General features: G+C 44.1%; 1 protein-coding gene and 1 non-coding gene across 2 annotated transcripts in view; one reads left to right on the top strand and one right to left on the bottom strand.

Annotated features, from left to right (window-relative positions):
• Positions 1 to 22,321, bottom strand: part of INPP5B (inositol polyphosphate-5-phosphatase B) — a 54,854-nt gene that overhangs the window by 18,596 nt on the left and 13,937 nt on the right. Inside the window, 4 exon segments of the mRNA XM_043876955.1 lie at positions 405 to 519; positions 1,976 to 2,077; positions 3,243 to 3,410; positions 5,213 to 5,309. Of these exon segments, the coding sequence (XP_043732890.1) occupies positions 405 to 519; positions 1,976 to 2,077; positions 3,243 to 3,410; positions 5,213 to 5,309 (482 nt within the window).
• TRNAG-UCC lies at positions 11,143 to 11,215 on the top strand. The gene has a single exon. It is a non-coding gene; the product is annotated as a tRNA-Gly (tRNA).

Genomic DNA, 22,321 nt, shown 5'->3' with positions numbered 1-22,321 from the left:
TCCCTTCCTTTCTAGCTGGCTGTGTCTTCACTGCTGTGAAGGGGCTTTCTCTAGTTGCTGCGAGGTGGGGGCTACTTGTTGTTGTGGTGTGCGGGCTTCTCATTGCGGTGGTTCTATGGAACACAGGCTCAAGACATGCAGACTTCCGTAGCTGTGGTGTGTGGGCTCGGCAGTTGTGGCTCATGGGCTTACTTGCCCCGAGGCATGTGGGATCTTCCCGGACCAGGGATCGAACCCGTGTCCTCCACAATAGCAGGCAGAGTCTCAAGCTCTGGACCACCAGGGAAGGGACCACCACCCATTAGGGCTGGTTTTTGATGAAAGTTGCAGCAAAAGTGAAAAGTTGTCTTAGCATTTCCCTGCATGGCAACACAAAGTCAGAAGGTCCCGGACTCCTCTCATACCTTTGCATATTTGGCGTCTGGATGAAGACCCTCTGATACAGCTTTAAACCACTCTTCCTCCTTTGGGGTATCGTGGAAGAAAAAGGCTTCCTTACTCAGATCAAGCTCCTGGAACCTATTAGGAGAAGTAACCAGTCAGGGAATAGAGAAGGGTAATGTGGGAGATGGCACATTCTCAGACTGGTTAAGCTGTGTAAGGCCTACCTTTCTAGCTAAACTGCAGGACCCTCAAAGAGGAAGGAAAACAAACACTTAGAGACAAAGGACTAGAGGCCCAGGAACCTACCAGGTGCATTCTCAAGCAGTGGCCCTTTTCGTCTTCATATGAGCCTGAAGTACTCGGAAGAGTATCCATTTTACATCTGAGATCACTAGCTCACATAAGCACCAGGTGGCAAATAGGTTGAAACCTGCTGCTCCTGCTAAGTCGCTTCAGTCGTGTCTGACTCTGCGCGACCCCATAGACGGCAGCCCACCAGGCTCCGCCGTCCCTGGGATTTTCCAGGCAAGAACACTGGAGTGGATTGCCATTTCCTTCTCCAATGCATGAAAGTGAAAAGTGAAAGTGAAGTCGCTCAGTCGTGTCCGACTCTTCGTGACCCCATGGGCTGCAGCCTACCAGGCTCCTCCGTCCATGGGATTCTCCAGGCAAGAGTACTGGAGTGGGGTGCCATTGCCTTCTCCGAGATTGAAACCTAGCTCTATATAAATTCCAAATTCTAGTCCCTTTACACGTTACCGCCCAGGCTTCTTTGCTGCTCCCTCCCCAATAACAATATTTGGTACAGTGGTAAGAAGATAGTAGGTGTGGAAAAAAAATAAAAAAGACTGATGAATGGGGCCCTCCCTTTTAAAATATTTAATTATTTGGCTGTGCCAGGTCTTAGTTGGGCTCCCCTTGTGGCTCAGCTGGTAAAGAATCCACCTGCAATGCAGGAGACCTGGGTTTGATCCCTGGGTTGGGAAGATCCCCTGGAGAAGGGAAAGACTACCCAGTCCAGTATTCTGGCCTGGAGAATTCCATGGACTATGAGTTGGACATGACTGAGTGACTCTCACTTTCACTTTGAGGTCTTAGTTGTGGCATGAAGGATCTTCAAGGTGGCCTGTAGGATCCAGTCCCTTGACCAGGGATTGAACCTAGGCCCTCTGCCTTGGGAGAACAGTCTTAGCCACTGGACCACCAAGGAAGTCCTTGGATGGGGCCTTCTTTTTTTTTCCTTTTAAGCTAACCTTCTTTCCCTCACAAAAGATATTTCTGCTTTGTGACCAACAAAGTGTTGAATGTCTAAGTAATGAAATTCAGTTCAAGGTGCATGCTTTTAACAGAGGGCTGCACTCAAAATTAAATATTAGCATTCCAGTGCCAGGCACATCACTTTAATAGTGCCAGAAATGTGTTTACTATGAGGAAGCACGCAGAACAGAGGAGCAGCTGTTATTAAGCATATGCTCGTTTTTAAATCTCTTCACCTGCTGCAAAGTCTCAATTACAGATTCATGCCCCCACCCCTTCAACCACAGCGACACACTCTGGAAAATGCAGAGACTACTAGAGGAGAAGCACTCACCCCACACAGTACACATCTGGGGCCTGGGTATCATGGCTGAGCCAAGGCCGGAGGCATTCCTTGGGGGACTGTCCATTCACATTGTACGTTCCTACAAAAAATCTGTTGCCAAAGACAATCAATTGGTCACTTGGGAGGACTATGGACATGATGGGGAAAGTGCTGGATGCTGATTCTGGCTGGTTTCAGTCTCTCTGGGGTGGAATATGAAGACTTAAGAAACGTCACAGCTCTCCTAGTCAAGTGACTGTGGCACCAAGGGGTGACTTGCAGTCTAGCATGACATTTGTTGCTTTTGTGATAACTTCAGACAGTAGAGACCCACTTTGAAGATTTCTACTTAGCTCTAGTAGCCATTAGAGAGCCACAGTCCACAAATTGACTATGTACTGTGTGTGCTACTGAAATGAAAAAAGAAAAGAAAAGTACCCTGGCAACTACTTTTGGAACGAAAGCAATACCAGTGTTCAGATAATTCACTAGGGTTTTTTCTGTTGTTCGCTGTTGTTCAATTTTGTGTTTTTTTTTAATTTTTTGGAAACTTTTTATTTTGTATTGGGGTATAGCCAATTAACAATGTTGTGATAGTTTCAGGTAAGCAGCAAGGGGACTCAGTCATACATATACATGCATCCATGCTCCCCCAAACTCCTCTCCCATCCAGGCTGCCACATAACATTGAGCAGAGTTCCATGTGCTGTATAGCAGGTCCTTATTGGTCATCCGTTTTAAATAGAACAGTGTGTACATGTCCTCCCAAACTCCCTAAGACAATTCACTATCTAGATCCCGAGAAGCAACATTACTTTGTCTTATAGTCCAATGCAGTGATTTTAAAAGACCTGGAAAACTGGCACCCTTTATTCATGTAACTTTCAGTCATTTTGTCTAAAAAGAAGATTACCAATCACTAACTTCATGTGATTAATTTCAATTCAAACAACTTTCTTCAAAGGCCCCAAATGACCAAGAGATACACAGAGGCATAACCAAAAATCAAGATCTCTCTCCTTCTTCCACACAGGGGTATCTCTTCAAATATTTCTGCAACTGTTTGTTGCAAGTTGTGTCATTCCCACCACACCACACCTCCCACGATGCCTGGCCAGAAAAGGCACAGAATAAATGCCTGCTAAGGAAGAGTGAAAGGAATCACTCATTCAGAAAATGATGGGAGTGATTTTGTAGGGTACAGAGGAAGCCCTTCTATTTCCATGAGCTGAGTGATCACTTTGCTGTGGAAACAGTCTAAGATCCAGCGAGCTACCTGAAGTTCTGGATGTAGGTATAATCCTCTTCTTTCTGTATTAGATGTGATTTCACAATTGTATCTCGCAGTCCAAACTTCTGCACGGATAAAATGTGAGCCTTGTCTGATACTGTGATAGTGGAGGAGCGAACCATGTTGGTTATTTCAGATTTGGACTTGTTCTGTCTAGAAAAACAACAACAAAAAAATGTTTTTATCAGGGCTTCCCTACTGGCTCAGTGGCAAAGAATCTGTCTGCTAATGCAGGAGACCCCGATTTGATCCCTGATCCCAGAAGATCCTACATGCTGTGGAGCAACTAAGCCCATGGGCCTAAGAAAAAGGTGGCGGCGGGGGGGGGGGGGGGGGGGGGGAAGGGGGGAAAGAAAAACAGAGAAAGAAATAAGTTTTTATCATATTTTTCTTGGCCACACCACACAACATGCAGGATCTTCGTTCCCCAACCTGGAATCGAACCCAAGCCCCCTACAGTGAAAATGCAGAGTATTAACCACTGGACCTCCAGGGAAGCCCCCTTATATGTTGTTGATTATATAGTACATTGATCCAGAGATATTAAGTTTATAGAATCTCAGACCAGAAGGAAACCTGGAAGATAATCTAATCTAACCCTTCATTTTTCAAATGAGAAAAATGAGACCCAGCATCATGAATGATTCATGAGGCTGGACGGCAGCAGACTGTGAATTAGAACTCAGTTTAGACAGTGCTCTTTCTGGACTCTGGGTCTCATGTAACAAGGCTATAGAACTGTCTAGACCTTTTGACTTGATAATTCTACTGAATCTCTATTCCACAGGAATAATCTGTAATAAAAAAGAAAAGCAGTAAAAATTTACGTTATTTGTGTAGTTTTCATAGCCATACTAAAAATTATTCAAATGCCAACATTTAAGGTTAAAGAAAAATAAAGTTAAGGAAAATTTGACATATTTATATAACAGAATCGAAATAAATGCTGAAAACCCTTTTGTTGAAATTAATGAACTAAGATGTATTACATAAAACACGAGACAATTTCTGACATTGAATAAATGCCATTTAAGTGCTTAATATTAGATGGTCACGTATTAATACATTCTAATGAAGGCTATGTAAAAATGCATCTATATGTATCAGGAAGGCTCAAAACTGAATTGAGAATGAAGGTTTAGCTACATCTAAAGCGCAGGGATTGTTCATTGCTATTTAGGTGCATAATTTAAAGTGAAAGTGTTAGTAACTCAGCTGTGTCCGATTCCTTGTGACCCCATGTACTGTAGTGCCCGAGGTTCCTCTGTCCATGGACTTCTCCAGGCAAGAGTACTGGAGTGGGTTGCCATTCCTTTCTCCAGAGGATCTTCCCAACCCAGGGATGGAACCCAGGTCTCCTGCATTGCAGGCAGATTCTTTTTTTTTTTTTTGCAGGCAGATTCTTTACTGTCTGAGCCAGCTTGGAAGCCAGACACATGGAAGCTTTTATCTTGACCAGATGATTCCAGCTATGATCGGTAGGGGGAACTGGAGTTTACACTAAATATAATGCCATTAGAAAAAAGAAAGGAGTAAATAAAAACAAGGGGAAAAGAAGTTATCTTCAGAGTGAAGAAACTTCTAAAAGAATGAGAGGGAGAAATCGAATGTTTCTAATCTACATTTCCAAGGTAGGGTTAGACTTCAGTTTTGAATCCTAGATCTGCCACCTGCTAGTTCTGGATCTTGGGTGAGTTATATAACGTCTCTTCTTCACCTATTTTCCTACTTGTGAACCAGAGAAAATAATGGTACCTACCTCTTAGGTTAAGGGAAGATAATCCATGTAAGTGTATGATGCGTGGCACATTACATAGTAAATGCTCAACAAAAGTCTACCATGTCTGAGGCCAGCAACTGTGGGACAACGTACATTATGCACAGTAGTGGCCTCAGCTCTTCAGTGAGGAAAACCACGGCCCTAAGAGGCACAAGGGAAGGGAGAGCTGCGTTACCTTGAGAGCAAGTTTTCTGGTTTATTCTGACCCCAGGAGCTTTGGTCCACAAGCAGGCCCTTCCCATTTGGTCTCAGCTCGTCAGAGGAAGAACCACCTGTGGGGAGAGGGAAGGAATGAAAACATACATATGCTTTAATACAGGGGTCCCCAACCTCTGGGGTCTAATGCCTGATGATCTGAAGTGGAGCTGATGTAAATAATAATAGAAATAAAGTGCACAATAAATGTCATGCACTTGAATCATCAGGGGGCGGGGAGAAACCATCTCCCTACCCCCTGGCCCTTGGAAAAATTGTCTTCCATGAAATTGGTCCCTGGTGCCAAAAGGTTAGGGACTGTTGCTCTACCATACAAACCACAGCTTCTCAAACTTTGGTCTGGGAATGAGTGGTGGTTTACATATTGCTTGAAGGCATAGGAAAGGCCTAAACTAGTGTCTGTACGAAGCTCCCACAGAGCAGGTCCTGGGGGCGGGGGTGGTGGTGGCGGGAGGTATTTCATCCAGATGTCTTTAGGGCTGAAAACACAACTCTCCCAACTAGTCTGACCCGCTTTTCTTGGAGATGGAATGCATTACAGACGGAACAAAGCTAAGAAATCTGCAGACCTAAATTGTATCATCAGTTCTGCTATTTTTTAATCTTTTGACTTTGGGCAACCATCTAACATCCCCTGATCTCAGTAACCTGACCTGTCCTGCCTTCCTCATAGATTTATTGTGGGGATAAAATAGCTGGCATGTGAGTAAGCACTTTGAAAACCACACAATATATTATGAAATATAATGTAGTGATGTTATTACCATTTACTGTGAGTGAGACTTCAGCTTCAAGGACAAACAAGGCAAGGATGAGAGAAGTAAAACCAGTAAGGTCCTAAGTGCTCTAGAACATGAGTAGCTCTTGTCATTGTCAACAAACTGCCCTGAAAACCAAGGAGCCCAAGGACTTGCAACAAAGAAATATTTTGGGAAAGCTGTCAAACCAAGAGAAACCAGAAAAGGAAAATTAATCTGCCAATTTATTGCTTCTTTGCTCCTTAAAGGCCAGATTCCTTGTCAACAGGGAACTGCGTGAAGAGGTCATAGAGAGATGCTGCTTTGATACACAAGGTACATGGAGCACTGTGGGTGTGAAGCATCACTGAGGAATTCTGCTCTGAAGACTATTACTAAACATGGATTTGTCAACCATGCATTCACAGCAATGGGAGAAAAAAAAACAACTTTGGAGTTGAGAAAGAAAACACAGTCATTCGCAACATGAAAATAATTACATTTCAATGCCTCTAATCAATCACCAAGGGCTTTCAATTCTGCTTCCTAAATTGCATCTCAAGTCAATATATTCTCCAATATCTCTCTACTAGTCTAGGTTACCAACAATTCCTTGGAACTAATCTCCCTGCCTCCTCTCTCACCCCACCCTCTGTAATCCAATCTCCACACTGTGGCCAGAGGATTTTTTGAAAATCTGATAACATGGCCTAACACCTTTTAAAAGCTCCCCCATTGGATAAATCCAACCCCTTAATACAGCTGCCAAGTGTCTTCTCAGTCTGGCTCCCATCCAACTCTCCAGCCACATCACTCACCACAGCCCCCATCTCCTTGAATGCTGTAGTCCAAGTATACTAAAGTTACTGCAGTTATACAACAATCCCACCGGAAGCAGACTTCCTTCTTCCTCACTCTGCTTTACACGGCTAACTCCTACCCATCCTGTGGCCAGGAGCTAGCAAACAACTTTTTCTGTAAACGGCCAGAGGGTTAACGTCCTAGCTTTGCAGGCCTCATAGTCTCTGCTACTATTCAACTCTGCCTTTAGAGTGTTAAAGCAACTATAAGCATGGCTGTATTCCAAGAAAACTTTACGGTCACTGATGTTTACATGCTGCATAATTTCCACATGTCACACAATATTATTCTCTTTTAGTTCTTTTCAAATGTTTAAAAATGTAGAAACTATTCTTAGTTCATGGGCTGTACCAAAGCAGGCAGCATGCAACTCTGGCCCAGGGGACTATAGTTAGCCAACCCCTGGTGTAGGGCACATCTTAGAGGCCATTTCTTCTAAGAAGCCTTCTCTGACTCCTCCCAGACTGGTTCAGATGCTTTGACATGGATGTTCCCATAGCTCCCTGTCCTTCTCCTATCACAGCCTTGATGGCTGTGTGTTGTCTCCCCATTAGCCTGTAAGCTTATGGAGGATAAGACTGTGCCTTAGTACTAATCCCATTTGATATCAAATCTTATACAACTGTATTCATTTTTTTTTATTGGATGCTATTTCTACTAAAATGTAAGCTGTATGATGTCAGGAAGCATTTAACAAGAGGCTTCCGGTGTGCTGTTTTGGATCTGTCAGGAACCCTCTGGCCCTTACTGATTCCTGAATATTCAGGAATTAAGAGGAGAGGCACGCCTTTCCCAGGGCTGAGGAATCCAGGCATTTCTCCTTACAATGATAAGTACCCTCTTCCTTTTTATGAGCCATACGGTAAAAGGTGATTGTTTGCAACTCTCTCTCTTTGATAGGGATCATCTTATGTTTTGTAAGTCTGCAATTTTAATCTTTATCTTTGCTGAGAATAACCACCTTGTAAGACAGTATATATGCCCACGCCATGTTGATTAAAACACCTTTGCTCCATCAGAGCTTTGGTCCCTGTGTCTTTCTTTCTTTCTATTCCTTCTTTCTGTCTTTCTCTCTCTATTTCTGGCTAATTCCTTGGAGCACGGAGGCCCGCTGAGCTCACTTTCTTGCCCGGGCTTCTAAGACCCTCTCGAGAAGGCGAACTGCGCCTTCCCCACTCGAGAGGGCACCTGGTGCCTACGTGCAGCAGCGCGGGCCCTAAGAACAGGACTCTATTGGCTTTCCGCCTAAACCAGGGGATGTCAGCCTCTTTCTCTCTCTTACTCTCCGGACCACGAGGTTCCGGTCCATTGAAGGACCAACAAGCGCTATCAGCCTCTTTCTCTCTCTTACTTTCTTATCGTCGACTCTGGACCACCAGGTTCCGGTCCATTAAGGGACCAACAGTATGAGATAAGGACTTTGTCATCTTTATGCTCCTTTCCAGGGACTTGGAGCAATAAAGGTACATAGTGGATACTCAGTGTATTAAATGTAAGCAATAGGAAACTTAAGTTGAAGTCTAGCTCTACCATCATCTTCCTGTGTTACTTCCTCTCTTTGGGTCTTACTTCATCTATAAAGTTAAAAAAAAGAAAAACTCATAGAAAAAAAAGAAAAACTTCATGACAAAGGCAAACTTAGGAATCACACTTAGGCTCTTCCTGCATGTCAGTACTTTCTGAGGACTCCGCCAGGCTCTCTCTTGCGGAACAAGTGGTTTGTCCCTGTGGACTCCGCTTCCATCCAGAGCAGGTAGTGTACAAACTGGGAAACCACCTTGCTGACCTGTATCTTGTTGATCCCTCCACCCCACATCTCTCTCAGGGCTCAGTCCAGCAAGAACTGGAACGTCGTCATTCATGACTTCATGTATGGAAACTTTAAGGCGCCGTTGGGGGAATTTCCAGCCACAGGGCAGCCTTCTCGGAATCTCTTCTCTCCTGAATCTGGCACGGAAGGAAGTTGGCTGTCAGCAGCTCTTTACCACGTTCACCATCGCACAGCCCAGGGTTCCCACTCTGGCCACAGCTTCCTGCCCTTCCTCTTCTCCTGCTTCCCTACTCCCACTCTGCTCTTTTTCCAACCTCAGACCTCCAATCCCTTGTCACTCATCCTAACAGGTGACAGCTGGATTGTTTTCCTGTCTTCCCATGTTCCCAAAGTCCTAGAAGTCCTCTTTCCTAAATATTTTTATACCTGACCATCTCCCCATCCCTACTGCTATGCCTTAGTTTAGGCCCTTAATATGCCTGGAAAGCACACTCAGGGATTTCCTGCAGCCATTCTCATCCCCTGCGGTGGACTCTGCCAGCTGCTGGAAGAAAACGCAGATCTGAGCAGGTCTTTATTAAGCAGGGCTTAATAACTTCTAACACCTTTGTAACAAAACCCAAACCTCTAAGTATTACATACAAAGACCTTTATAATTAGCCCCAGACTACCTCTCCAGACCCATCTTCCACAACCCCCGACTCAGACTACTCCTTTTGGGACTTCCCTGGTGGTCTAGTGGTTGGTTAAAATCCATCCACCAATGCAGGGGACACAGGTTCGATCTCTGGTCTGGGAAGATTCTACATGCTGCAGGGCAACAAGGCCCATGTGCCACAACTACTGAAGCCTGTGTGCCTAAAGCCTGTGCTCGCAACACGAGAAGCCACTGCAGTGAGAAGCCCGCGCACTGCAAGGAAGAGTAACCCCCACTCGCCTCAACTAGAGAAAGCCTGTGCTCAGCAACAAAGACGCAGCACAACCATAAATAAATAAGTAATTTTTAAAAAAAGATTTGTGAATGAACAGAGATTTTAAAACAAACAAACACTCCGTTCCCACCCCTAATCCAGTCACACCAAAACCATTTACCTCTTTAAGGGTAACCCAGTGGTTAGGACTCTGCACTTTCACTGCCGAGGGTGGTGGGTGACATTTATCTTTTTAAATGTTGCCTCTTCAACCCGCCCCTGATCCTCGGTATAGTTTAACCACCCCTCAAACCCACCTTCATGTGGCAAACTTCAAACTCAGCTCAGGAGTTAACTCCTTTGAAAAGCCCTCTGGGGCCCTCTCCTCCTTCTTACACACCTAGTGCTCACCTCTAAGGCATTTATTTATCACAAACGGAATTGTAACCACCTTCAACTCCTTTCATCCATCTTTTTTCTTTAGCTAGACCTCAGCTTCTGGGAGCAAGGACTAATGTTTTTCCTGTGTGGCCCCAAGCCTACCATGCATGCATGCTATGCATGCTAAGTCACTTCAGTGGTGTCTTTGAGACCCCATGGAATGCAGCCTGCCAGGCTCCTCTGTCCATGAGATTTCCCAGGCAAGAATACTGGAGTGGGTTGCCATTTCCTTCTCCAGGGGATCTTCTGGACCTGGGGATTGACCCCTCTTCTGCTGCATCTCCTGCATTGCAGGTGGATTCTTTACCCACTGAGCCACCTGGGACACCCCTATCCTGGCCTGCCACAACATATGAAATGTACCAGGCAGTCAGTAAACACATACTGAACAAACAGCCTCAGGGCAAGGATTAAGATCAAAGTCATTTCTGGGTGTTTTTTTTTTTTTTTTTTTCTGGTTGTTTTCTGATGATCACCTTTCACACCTACAATTGAAACCATTTCTGAGCAAGAACCTCCTAGCAGTTAAATCAAGAGTGATAACTGCAGCCTGACCTAGATGTGCAGAAGTACCATTTTTCATGTGAATTCTGGCCACTGCTCATATGACAGACACCACACCCCTCTCACACGCCTGTCTAAATAGGTACCACTGCTCCTGGAGGCACTGGCACCTTTTTTGGCCCAAGCAGGACTATCAGTTCAGTTCAGTCGCTCAGTCGTGTTTGACTCTTTTTGCGACCCCATGGACTGTAGCACACCACGCTTCCCTGTCCACGCTTCCCTGTCCATCACCAACAACCAGAGCCTACTCAAACTCATGTCCACTGAGTCAGTGATGCGATCCAACCATCTCATCCTCTGTCGTCCCCTTCTCCTCCCACCTTCGATCTTTCCCAGCACCAGGGTCTTTTCTATTGAGTCAGTTCTTCACATCAGGTGGTCAAAGTATTGGAATTTCAGCTTCAGCATCAGTCCTTCCAATGAATATTCAGGACTCTTTTCCTTTAGGATAGACTGGTTGGATCTCCTTGCAGTCCAAGGGACTCTCAAGCGTCTTCTCCAATACCACAGTTCAAAAGCATCAATTCTTTGGTGCTCAGCTTTCTTTATAGTCCAACTCTCACATTCATATATGACTACTGGAAAAACCATAGCTTTGGGGACTTCCCTGGTGGTTCAGTGGCTAAGACTCTGTGCTTCCAATGCAGGGGGCCCGGGTTCAAACCCTGGTCGGGGAACAAGATCCCATGTGCTGTAACTGGGACCTCATGCAGTCAAATAAATAAATAAATATATATTTAAAAAAAAAAAAAAAAAAGAAAAACCATAGCTTTGACTAGACAGACCTTTGTTGGCAAAGTAATGTCTCTGCTTTTTAATACACTGTCTAGGCTAGTTGAACCATTCTATGAAGACCTACAAGACCTTTTAGAACTAACACCCAAAAAAGATGTCCTTTTCATTATAGGGGACTGGAATGCAAAAGTAGGAAGTTAAGAAACACCTGGAGTAACAGGCAAATTTGGCCTTGGAGTACAGAATGAAGCAGGGCAAAGGCTAATAGAGTTTTGCCAAGAGAACGCATTGGTCATAGCGAACACCCTCTTCCAACAACACAAGAGAAGACTCTACACATGGACATCACCAGATGGTCAAAACTGAAATCAGATTGATTATATTCTTTGAAGCCAAAGATGGAGAAGCTCTATACAGTCAGCAAAAACAAGACCGGGAGCTGACTATGGCTCAGATCATGAACTCCTTATTGCCAAATTCAGACTTAAATTGAAGAAAGTAGGGAAAAACCACTAGACCATTCAGGTATGACCTAAATCAAATCCCTTATGACTATACAGCGGAAGTGAGAAATAGATTTAAGGGACTAGATCTGACAGAGTGCCTGATGAACTATGCATGGAGGTTCGTGACATTGTACAGGAGACAGGGATCAAGACCATCCCCATGGAAAAGAAATGCAAAAAGGCAAAATGGTTGTCTGAGGAGGCCTTACAAATAGCTGTGAAAAGAAGAGAAGCAAAAAGCAAAGGAGAAAAGGAAAGATATTCCCATTTGGATGCAGAGTTCCAAAGAATAGCAAGGAGAGATAAGAAAGTCTTCCTCAGCAATCAATGCAAAGAAATAGAGGAAAACAACAGAATGTGAAAGACTTAGAGATCTCTTCAAGAAAATTAGAGATACCAAGGGAACATTTCATGCAAAGATGGGTTCAATAAAGGACAGAAATGGTATGGACCTAACATAAGCAGAAGATATTAAGAAGAGGTGGCAAGAATACATAGAAAAACTGTACAAAAAAGACCTTCACGACCCAGATAATCATGATGGTGTGATCACTCACCTAGAGCCAGACATCCTAGAATGTGAAGTCAGGTGGGCCTTAGAAAGCATCACTACGAACAAAGCTAGTGGAGGTGATGGAATTCCAGTTGAGCTATTTCAAATCCTAAAAGATGATGCTATGAAAGTGCTGCACTCAATATGCCAGCAAATTTGGAAAACTCAGCAGTGGCCACAGGACTGGAAAAGGTCAGTTTTCATTCCAATCCCGAAGAAAGGCAATCCCAAAGAATGCTCAAACTACCGCACAATTGCACTCATCTCACACGCTAGTAAACTAATGCTCAAAATTCTCCAAGCCAGGCTTCAGCAATACTGAAGCAATACTGAACTGTGAACTTCCAGATGTTTAAGGTTTTAGAAAAGGCAGAGGAACCAGAGATCAAATTGCCAACATCCGCTGGGTCATCAAAAAAGCAAGAGTTCCAGAAAAATATCTATTTCTGCTTTATTGACTATGCCAGAGCCTTTGACTGTGTGGATCACAATAAACTGTGGAAAATTCTGAAAGAGGTGGGAATACCAGACCACCTGACCTCCCTCTTCAGAAACCTGTATGCAGGTCAGGAAGCAACAGTTAGAACTGGACATGGAACAACAGACTGGTTCCAAATAGGAAAAGGAGTACATCAAGGCTGTATATTGTCACCCTGCTTATTTAACTTATATGCAGAGTACATCATGAGAAATGCTGGGCTGGAAGAAGCACAAGCTGGAGTCAAGATTGCCGGGAGAAATATCAATAACCTCAGATATGTGGATGACACCACCCTTATGGCAGAAAGTGAAGAGGAACTAAAAAGTCTCTTGATGAAAGTGAAAGAGGAGAGTGAAAAAGTTGGCTTAAAGCTTAACATTCAGAAAACTAAGATTATGGCATCTGGTCCCATCACCTCATGGGAAATAGATGGGGAGACAGTGGAAACAGTGTCAGACTTTATTTTTTGGGGCTCCAAAATCACTGCAGATGGTGATTGCAGTCATGAAATTAAAAGACACTTACTCCTTGGAAGGAAAGTTATGACCAACCTAGATAGCATATTAAGAAGCAGAGACATTACTTTGCCAACAAAGGTCCATCTAGTCAAGGCTATGGTTTTTCCAGTGGTCATGTATGGATGTGAGAGTTGGACGAAGAAAGCTGAGCACTGAAAAATTGATGCTTTTGAACTGTGGTGTTGGAGAAGACTCTTGAGAGACCCTTGGACTGCAAGGAGATCCAACCAATCCATCCTAAAGGAGATCAATCCGGGGTGTTCACTGGAAGGACTGATGCTGAAGCTGAAACTTCAATACTTTGGCCACCTCATGCGAAGAGTTGACTCATTGGAAAAGACCCTGATGCTGGAAGGGATTGGGGGCAGGAGGAGAAGGGGACAACAGAGGATGAGATGACTGGATGGCATCACCAACTCGATGGACATGGGTTTGGGTAGACTCCAGGAGTTGGTGATGGACAGGGAGGCTGGGCATGCTGCGATTCATGGGGTTACAAAGAGTCGGACATGACTGAGCGGCTGAACTGAACTGAACTAAACTGAGGCTGAACATAGCGTTTCTTCCAAGGAACAAGCATCTTTTAATTTCAAGGCTGCAGTCACCATCTGCAGTGATTTTGGAGTCCCCCAAAAATGAAGTCTTTCACCGTTTCCATTGTTTCCCCATCTATTTGCCATGAAGTGACTGGACTGGATGCCATGATCTTAGTTTTCTGAATGTTGAGCTTTAAGCCAACTTTTTCACTCTCCTCTTTCACTTTCATCAAGAGACTCTTTAGTTTCATCACTCAACTAGAGCCAGACACCCTGGACTGCGAAGTCAAGTGGGCCTTAGGAAGCATCACTAAGAACAAGCTAGTGGAGGTGATGGAATTCCAGTTGAGCTATTTCAAATCCTAAAAGATGATGCTGTGAAAGTGCTGCACTCAATATGCCAGCAAATTTGGAAAACTAGCAGTGGCCACAGGACTGGAAAAGGTGTTTTCATTCCAATTCCAAAGAAAGGCAATGCCAAAGAACGTTCAAACTACTGCACAATTGCACTCACAGGCTAGCAAAGTAATGCTCAAAATTCTCCAAGCCAGGCTTCAGCAATACATGACCCGTGAACTTCCAGATGTTCAAGCTGGATTTAGAAAAGGCAGAGGAACCAGAGATCAAATTGCCACTGGATCACTGAAAAAGCAAGAGAGTTCCAGAAAAACATCTACTTCTGCTTTGTTGACTATGCCAAAGCCTTTGACTGTGTGGGTCACAACAAACTATGGAAAATTCTTAAAGCAGTAGTATAACCTAATACAGATCCACAGTCCCTTGTCTGAAACCCTTGGGGCTAAGTATATCTTGGAATTCAAAATTTGGGGCATTTTAGAAAGGTAACACATAATCTGTGTTATATGTTCTACAGCACCCAGCAGAGTCAAGGGAACATCCAGAAATCAATCACTTCAATATATCCTTAGTGCAACTTATGAGTAGTAATGCTTAGTGGGATAAATAAAGCCTATAAATAGTTTCCTGGTAGTTCACACAAGTCTTAACTGCCAAATTGAGCTTGAGCCAAACTTAGGGAAAAAAAAATTTTTTTCCCCCATCTTCAGAGCTTTTAGGACTTCAGAAATGCTGATAAAGGATTAAGGGTGGTAGTTAAGAGCATGGCCTACATGCATCAGAAAAGACTGGAATATGTCTATCTACATATATACCACATGTTTATAAACATACATATATATGTATATATTGAGACACACACATATACCCATGGGAAAGTCTGAAAAGCATACACTAAAGGTCAATAGTAGTTATTTCTCAGTGGTAATTTTGGTTTTTTTTGGCTTATAGGTACTTTCAAAGTTAGATAAAATAAGACGTATTTTTTGCTGTATATATATATATATATATATATATATATATACATACACACGGGCTTCCCTTGTGGCTCAACTGGTAAAGAATCCATCTGCAATGCGGGAGACTTGGGTTCAATCCGTGGGTTGGGAAGATTCCTGGAGAAGGGAAAGGCTACCCACTCCAGTATTCTGGCCTGGAGAATTCCATGGACTCTACACCATGGTGCCGCAAAGAGTCAGACACAACTGAGGTACTTACTTTCACTTCACTTCATATATATATATATATATATAGGGTACTATAAATACATAAGTACTATATATATACATCCTAGAGTATGAAATGGCTACCCACTCCAGTATTCTTGCTTGGAAGGTCCCATGGATAGAGGAACCTGGCAGGATACAGTCCAGAGAGTTGCACAGAATCGGACACGACTGAGTACATACACACAAATATGTTCAGTTCAGTTGCTCAGCCATGTCCAACTCTCTATGACCCCATGGACTGTATGCAGCCTGCCAGGCTCCTCTGTCCATGGGATTTTGCAGGCATGAATACTGGAGTGGGTTGCCATTTCCTTCTCCAGGGGACCGTCCCAACCTAGGGATCAAACCAGCATCTCTTACATCAGCTGCATTAGCTGACAGGTTCTTTACCACTAGTGTCACCTGGGAAGTATATATGTACATCAGTTCAGTTCAGTTCAGTCGCTCAGTCACGTCCGACTCTTTGCGACCCCATGGACTGCAGTGCGCCAGGCTTTCCTGTACGTCACCAACCCCTGGAGCTTGCTCAAACTCACATCTGAGTCGGTGATGCCACCCAACCATCTCATGCTCTGTCATTCCCTTCTCCTCCTGCCTTCAATCTTTCCCAGCATCAGGGTCTTTTCCAATGAGTCAGTTCTTTGCATCATGTAGCCAGTGATTGATTTTTGTATTGGAGCTTCAGCTTCAGCATCAGTCCTTCCAGTGAATATTCAGGACGGATTTCCCTTAGGATAGACTGGTTGGATCTCCTTGCAGTCCAACAGACTCTCAAGAGTCTTCTCCAACACCACAGTTCAAAAGCATCAGTTCTTTGGTGCTCAGCTTTCTTTATGGTTCAGCTCTCACAGTCATACATGACTGCTGGAAAAACCATAGCTTTGACTAGACAGAGCTTTGTCGGCAAAGTAATGTCTCTGCTTTTTAATATGTTGTCTAGGCTTTTCTTCCAAGGAGCAAGCATCTTTTAATTTCATGGCTGCAGTCACAATCTGCAGTGATTTTGGAGCCAAAAAAAATAACGTCTCTCACTGTTTCCCTTGTTTCTCCATCTAGGATGGGACCAGATACCATGATCTTAGTTTTTTGAATGTTGAGTTTTAAGCCAGCTTTTTCACTCTCCTCTTTCACTTTCATCAAGAGGCTCTTCAGTTCCTCTTTGCTTTCTGCCATAAGGGTGGTGTCATCTGTATATCTGAGGTTATTGATATTTCTCCCGGAAATTTTGACTCCAGCTTGTGCTTCATCCAGCCTGGCATTTCACACGATGTATTCTGCATATAAGTTAAATAATCAGGGTTAACAATATACAACCTTGATGTACTCCTTTCCTGATATGGAGCCAGTTAGTTGTTCCATGTCCGGTTCGAACTGTTGCTTCTTGACCTGCATACACATTTCTCAGGAGGCAGGTAAGGTGGTCTGGTAATCCCATCTCTTTAAGAATTTTCCACAGTTTGTTGTGATCCACACAGTCAAAGGCTTTGGCCTTTGTACACAGCATGTACATATATGTACATAGCACTACACACACACACACACACATAGAGAGAGAGAGAGAGAGGCTTTGGAGTCAGACTTGGTTCCATTTCTGGCCCTGCTACTTACTAGCTCTATGACCCTGAAGAAATTATCTCACTTCTCTAAGCTTCCACTTCCTCCTGAACTGAACAAAGATAACAGTATCCGCCTATGACTGCTGTCTTCTTTTCCTATGGTTAATCGAGGCTACCCCTCACTGCATGACCAGAAGGGGCTCTAAAAGTCAAACCAGCAAATTCAAATCAAAATTCAAGTACTCTATTTCTTTTGAGAATTGCCCAAAAGGCAGCTACGTTATTTCTTATTTCAATTGCTCCTCTTGCCCTGGTTTCCCCCTGCATGTCCCCCAGTTTTTCAAAGGTTTTTCCCAAGATCCACCAGTGCAATCCAACAGATGATGGAAATGCTCTACAACTGTACTGGCCAAAAGAGGAGCTACTAGCTACATTTGAACAGTTAAAACATGGAAAGAGTGAAAGAGAAACTGAATTGTTTAAAATTAAGAGTAAATTGAAATAGCCACATGTGATAGGGACTACCACATTGGCCATTGCAGTTCTCGATCTTGTTCTTCTCTTCTCCAAGAATCATCGGCCATCCCAGTCAGTTCTAAACAGAGCTACCCAGCTGTGCCTGGGATCAGGCCCTCTGCTGCTCACGTCTCCAGGACGCTCTGTACATGGGTCGGTCCCAGGTTAAGCTGTGCTTTGACTTCTGGGCTTCCCCTGGGCTCTCCCTTCCATCACAGCCCTGTCATTTCCCTGTCAGCCTGGTTTGCCAATCCGCCCTTTGCTCACCCCTCTCCTTGGGCTGCCAGGGCCAGTCAGCCATCCGTCTCTTCATTCTCACCGCTGCCTTCTTCCAGGCCATCCTCTCCTCGCCTGTTACAACAAGAACCTCCCAACAAGAGATCTTCCGGCTTCTCCTGACCCGATCTGCCAATTTTGTCTCTGGACTTGGCCAGGTTAAACTCTGATTTCATCTCTCCCTGCTCTAAAACTCCAGTATTACACCACTGCCTGCAGGTGAAGGTCCAAAACTGGTTGGACTGGCACAGGAGAGGCCCTTTGCAAATTGGTCCTGCGCCCTCTCACCATCTGCCACCTGAAGACAGCCTATTTAATAAACAGACAGGTCCCCCGTGCACGTAGCCCTCACTCTGACTTCTGGACCCCTCTCCTCAAAGTCCAGCCTCAACTCCCCCACCACCAAGCCCTCCACAACCACACTAGCCCTCGGCAGTCATTTCTCTGAATTCTGAAGGCCTTCCAGTCTGTATGACTTGTCTAGCATTTTAAGGGTCATTCAAGTGTTTTCGGAAAAGCCATGGGGCTTTGGAATAAAATGACCTGGCCATTTTACCGGCTCCATCCATAACCTCACAGGAAACCTTAAGCAAATTACTTCATTTGTTTCCTCATTTGTCAAATGACGATAACACCACTACACTTAGAGAGAGGCCAAAAGAATAAACAAATGAAATTCTAAACAGATCAAGAACCTCGCACCATGCCAGGTACATAGCACATACGCAGGAATGGTTAGTTCGCTTCCCTCTGCCTTGCCACTCCTCATCCCCCTCAGCCTTGATGACAGTCATTTACCAAGTCCCTTCTAATGAACAGCTAGGCTTGCGCCACATGCTTCATGTGTTATTTCTGATTATTGGCCTCGTTTTACAAATAAGGATACTGAGGTCCAGAATAGGGAGCAGACATGCCCAGCAACACAGAGCTAGACCAGTAAACGGCACAGGTGACATCAACAGTCAGAACTCCACAGCCTCCCTTTTGCCAACATGAGCACAACATCTTCAGTGAAACTATGAACTCTTAGGAGTAAGTACTATCCGGAGAGAAGGATTAAGTCGGTTTGGATAACAAAGCAAAAGTACCACCCTGGTCTGTACAGGCTGTGTGAGTGTGTGGCTGTCACTACTGGGTAAAGATCATGTCCTGCCCCTTTCTGAGCATCTACTAGATAAGGCTAAGAGGCGGTTTCCCTATTTCCTTGTCACTGGCCCTGGCATTCCATTTCCAGCACACCAGAAGAACCTGCAAAACCATGTGAGCGAATTACTCGGCAGTTCCAACAGGCAGGATTAATGCTCCTTGATGCTGGGTACACACCACCAGGGGGCCGCCCCATGGCCTCTCTGAGTCTTAGACAAGGCAACACATACTAGCAAGGGATTCATTCACTTTACAAGGAATCAGACTGACCCCGACCCAGTTACCCAGATCCGAAGTCAGACTGTGTTAACGATGACAATGATACTTAAGGCTTACTGCATGTCAGGCATCGTTTTGACCTCCGTGTGTATACTTAATCTTCATAACTCCTCCATGAGGTAAATGGCATTATTATCTCCACTGTACAGACTGAGATAAACAGAGAGGGTAAGTAACCTGCCCAAGAACACACAGCTAATAAACAGAACAGACAGGATTCAAACCCAGGGCATATGGGTCAAGAGTCTGTGCTATTAATCAAAAACTATACTAGCAGAAAAAGGTGACATGCAGAAAGCATTTCTGGCAGAGGAAATAATTCCAGCGCAGAGACATGGCATCATGATATGCTCAGAAATAAGTCATAACAAATAGTATAAACAAGTAGACATGCAAAGTTTTGTTTGAGAAGCATCAGGGGATACAAAAGAAGAGTGTTAGGGTTAGGGCTCAAGCATTAGATTCAAACAGATGACCTGAATTCTATTCCCACAGTCACTTACCTTCTCTGAGCCTTAGTCTCTCCGTGTGAAAAACGGACATCCTCTTAGAGAACTTTTCTGTGCACACGATGAGGTCCACAGACCCACAGTGAGTGCTTGCTGCTGCTGCTAAGTCGCGTCAGTCACGTCCGACTCTGTGCAACCCCACAAACGACAGCCCACCAGGCTCCTCCGTTCCTGGGGTTCTCCAGGCAAGAATACTGGAGTGGGTTGCCATTTCCCTCTCCAATTATTAAGTGCTTACTAAATGTTAACTGCCAGTGATAATAATAGTCATAATAGTAATCGATTTTTATTTATAACTACAATTTTATTGTTTAGATTTTTATTATATGCATTAAGGCCAAACTGTAAGACTTTGAATGCCATGTGGAGTTTGGATTTGACTCTTATGACCAAAGGGAACTAAATACATAGCACACACACAGGGCAGAGAACTCTCGAGAGAAGCCCATAGCCCAGGGCACCCAGCACTAAAAAGAAGGAAAGAATCAATGATTCCTATTCCAACCTGGCAACCATCCCAAACAGCTGTTACTTTTTTGAAAATCAAATAACCATGCTTCTTAGTCCTTTCCTTCCTTTCTTTCCACCTTCCTTCCTTTAAAAAAAAAAAAAATTCCCACTATCTCATGTCTCTAGGAAAAAACACCATAGATTTTAACAATTCACGTGAGGAGAAGCATCTGTAAAAACACATCCCAGGTCCTGCAAACCAGTAAGCCCTGGTCTCAAAATCCAATTTTCCCCCTGTGCAAATCCAACTTGGGCTCTTGTTGTTGTTTAATCACTCAGTCGTGTCAGACTCTTTGAGACCCCATGGACTGTAGCCCACCAGGCTCCTCTGTCCATGAGATTTCCGAGGCAAGAATACTGGAGTGAGTTGCCATTTCCTGCTCCAGGGGATCTTCCCAATCCAGGCATAGAACCTGCATCTCCTACATTAGCAGGTGGACTCTTTACCACTGTGCCATCAGGGAAGCCCCCAATTCAGGTTAGCAAGGACTAAGTATCACTAGCTTAGCTTCCGGGGAAAGACTACGACCATGCAACTACTTTTTGGCCACAAGTTATAATGGTCACAGGCTGCTGGAGAGATGACTTGACTTTTTCCTCCAGGCTCTCTCTTCACTGGCCTTCTGTGAACTGTCTGTGGTCTGGTGATAAAACTGAAAGAGAAGTGGGCAAAAGCAACCAGGAAGGGGTTGAGGGGTGGAAAGAAGCGCTGAACCCGCTTAAAGAGGAAGGGGACAGGCATCCTTCAGGCGACAAAGCACTCGAGCTAGGAACTGTTCAGATCTCGAAGGTTCGAAGACAAGACATTTTTTGAGCACCTACTGATATACAAGGCACTGGGCTGGCATTCGGGGAGGAGACAGGATGCAAAATGGTAAGAGCAGCACGTTCGAGCTTGTACAAATGCAGATGAATGAACAGCCCACAAAGATGAAAAAGCACAGAAATAATAAGCAATCAGGTCTGAAGTAAGAGGAAATGAAGGTAAGCTGGGGAAGATAAGGCTCCACAGAGGGAGGCCAGGCCTGCAGGACTTAGATGTCCCACTAAAGAATCTGAACTTTATTCTGCAGGCTACAGGGAGTGGTGCAGCATTCAAGTTCACAAACAAAATAGCAGGGCGTGATAAAAGTTACCTTCTAAGGCAAGCCCCAAGGGAGAAGGAGATCTAGGGGAAGACTTGTAAAGACAGCACTGCACTAGTTCAAGTAAGAGGATACCAACATCAACTACTGGGATTTAATCTCTTTAATTTTCAAAAGATTTTTAAATTGCAGGTAAAAAAAAAAATGGACCAAATTTGGTTATTAGACATGGGGAGGGCAGAGTCAAGGATGACTGAGGTTTTTAGTGATTGTATTGACAGAAAAGAAACTGGAAGAAGGAAAGGAGTAAAGAAGAGAATGAATGTTGTAACTTGGAACAAATCAGCCTAGGAAAGGCCCTGAGGAGGGCAGCCAGTTTCTTGGAGGTGGGCATCTGCAAATCTTAAACGGGTTTCCCAGAGGAAGGTCCCCCCTAAATTAGAATTTCTTTGGTCGTATGAGACCTTCTAGGAGGCAAACTTTCACTCCTATCTTACAGACAGAAGATAGGAAAGTCAAGAAGTATGTCCAGTGTGATACTGATGTACAGTAGTGAAAATAAAAATTAAAGTAGGCCACGTAGACATACACTTGGCTCAAATCCTCAGCCTTCATACTTGGAGCTTTAGTTCACATATGTACCACTGATAAAACCTACAAGTTTGTTACAGTAGATATTAAGTAGCAAACAAAACAAGCACTAGTGAGTGTCTTATGTCTCCAGACTGTCTTTCCTCTAGGAAATATTGATGCCTCCCTCTTCCTGAACCTTCTGTCCTGTGCAAAGCGCCCCTTCTAAGGGAATGTTTGTGGGTCATCTCACTTGCTCCATGCTCCCACTGTAAAATTCCACAACAACCTGTTTTCTGAAGGAAAGAAAAGTCTTCAGGGGGTTCTCCTGTTCAAGAAACAAACACAAGGGGAAGGGAGAAGGGAACAACACAAGAAGGAAGAAAAAGGAACACAGTTCTCTTTTGTTTAAAGAGACAAA

This window comes from Cervus elaphus, chromosome 20, assembly GCF_910594005.1.
Source record: "Cervus elaphus chromosome 20, mCerEla1.1, whole genome shotgun sequence".
NCBI classification, from domain to species: Eukaryota; Metazoa; Chordata; class Mammalia; order Artiodactyla; family Cervidae; genus Cervus; species Cervus elaphus.
The sequence above is the reverse complement of the archived record's forward strand: the minus strand, read 5'-3'. Positions and strand labels throughout refer to the sequence as shown.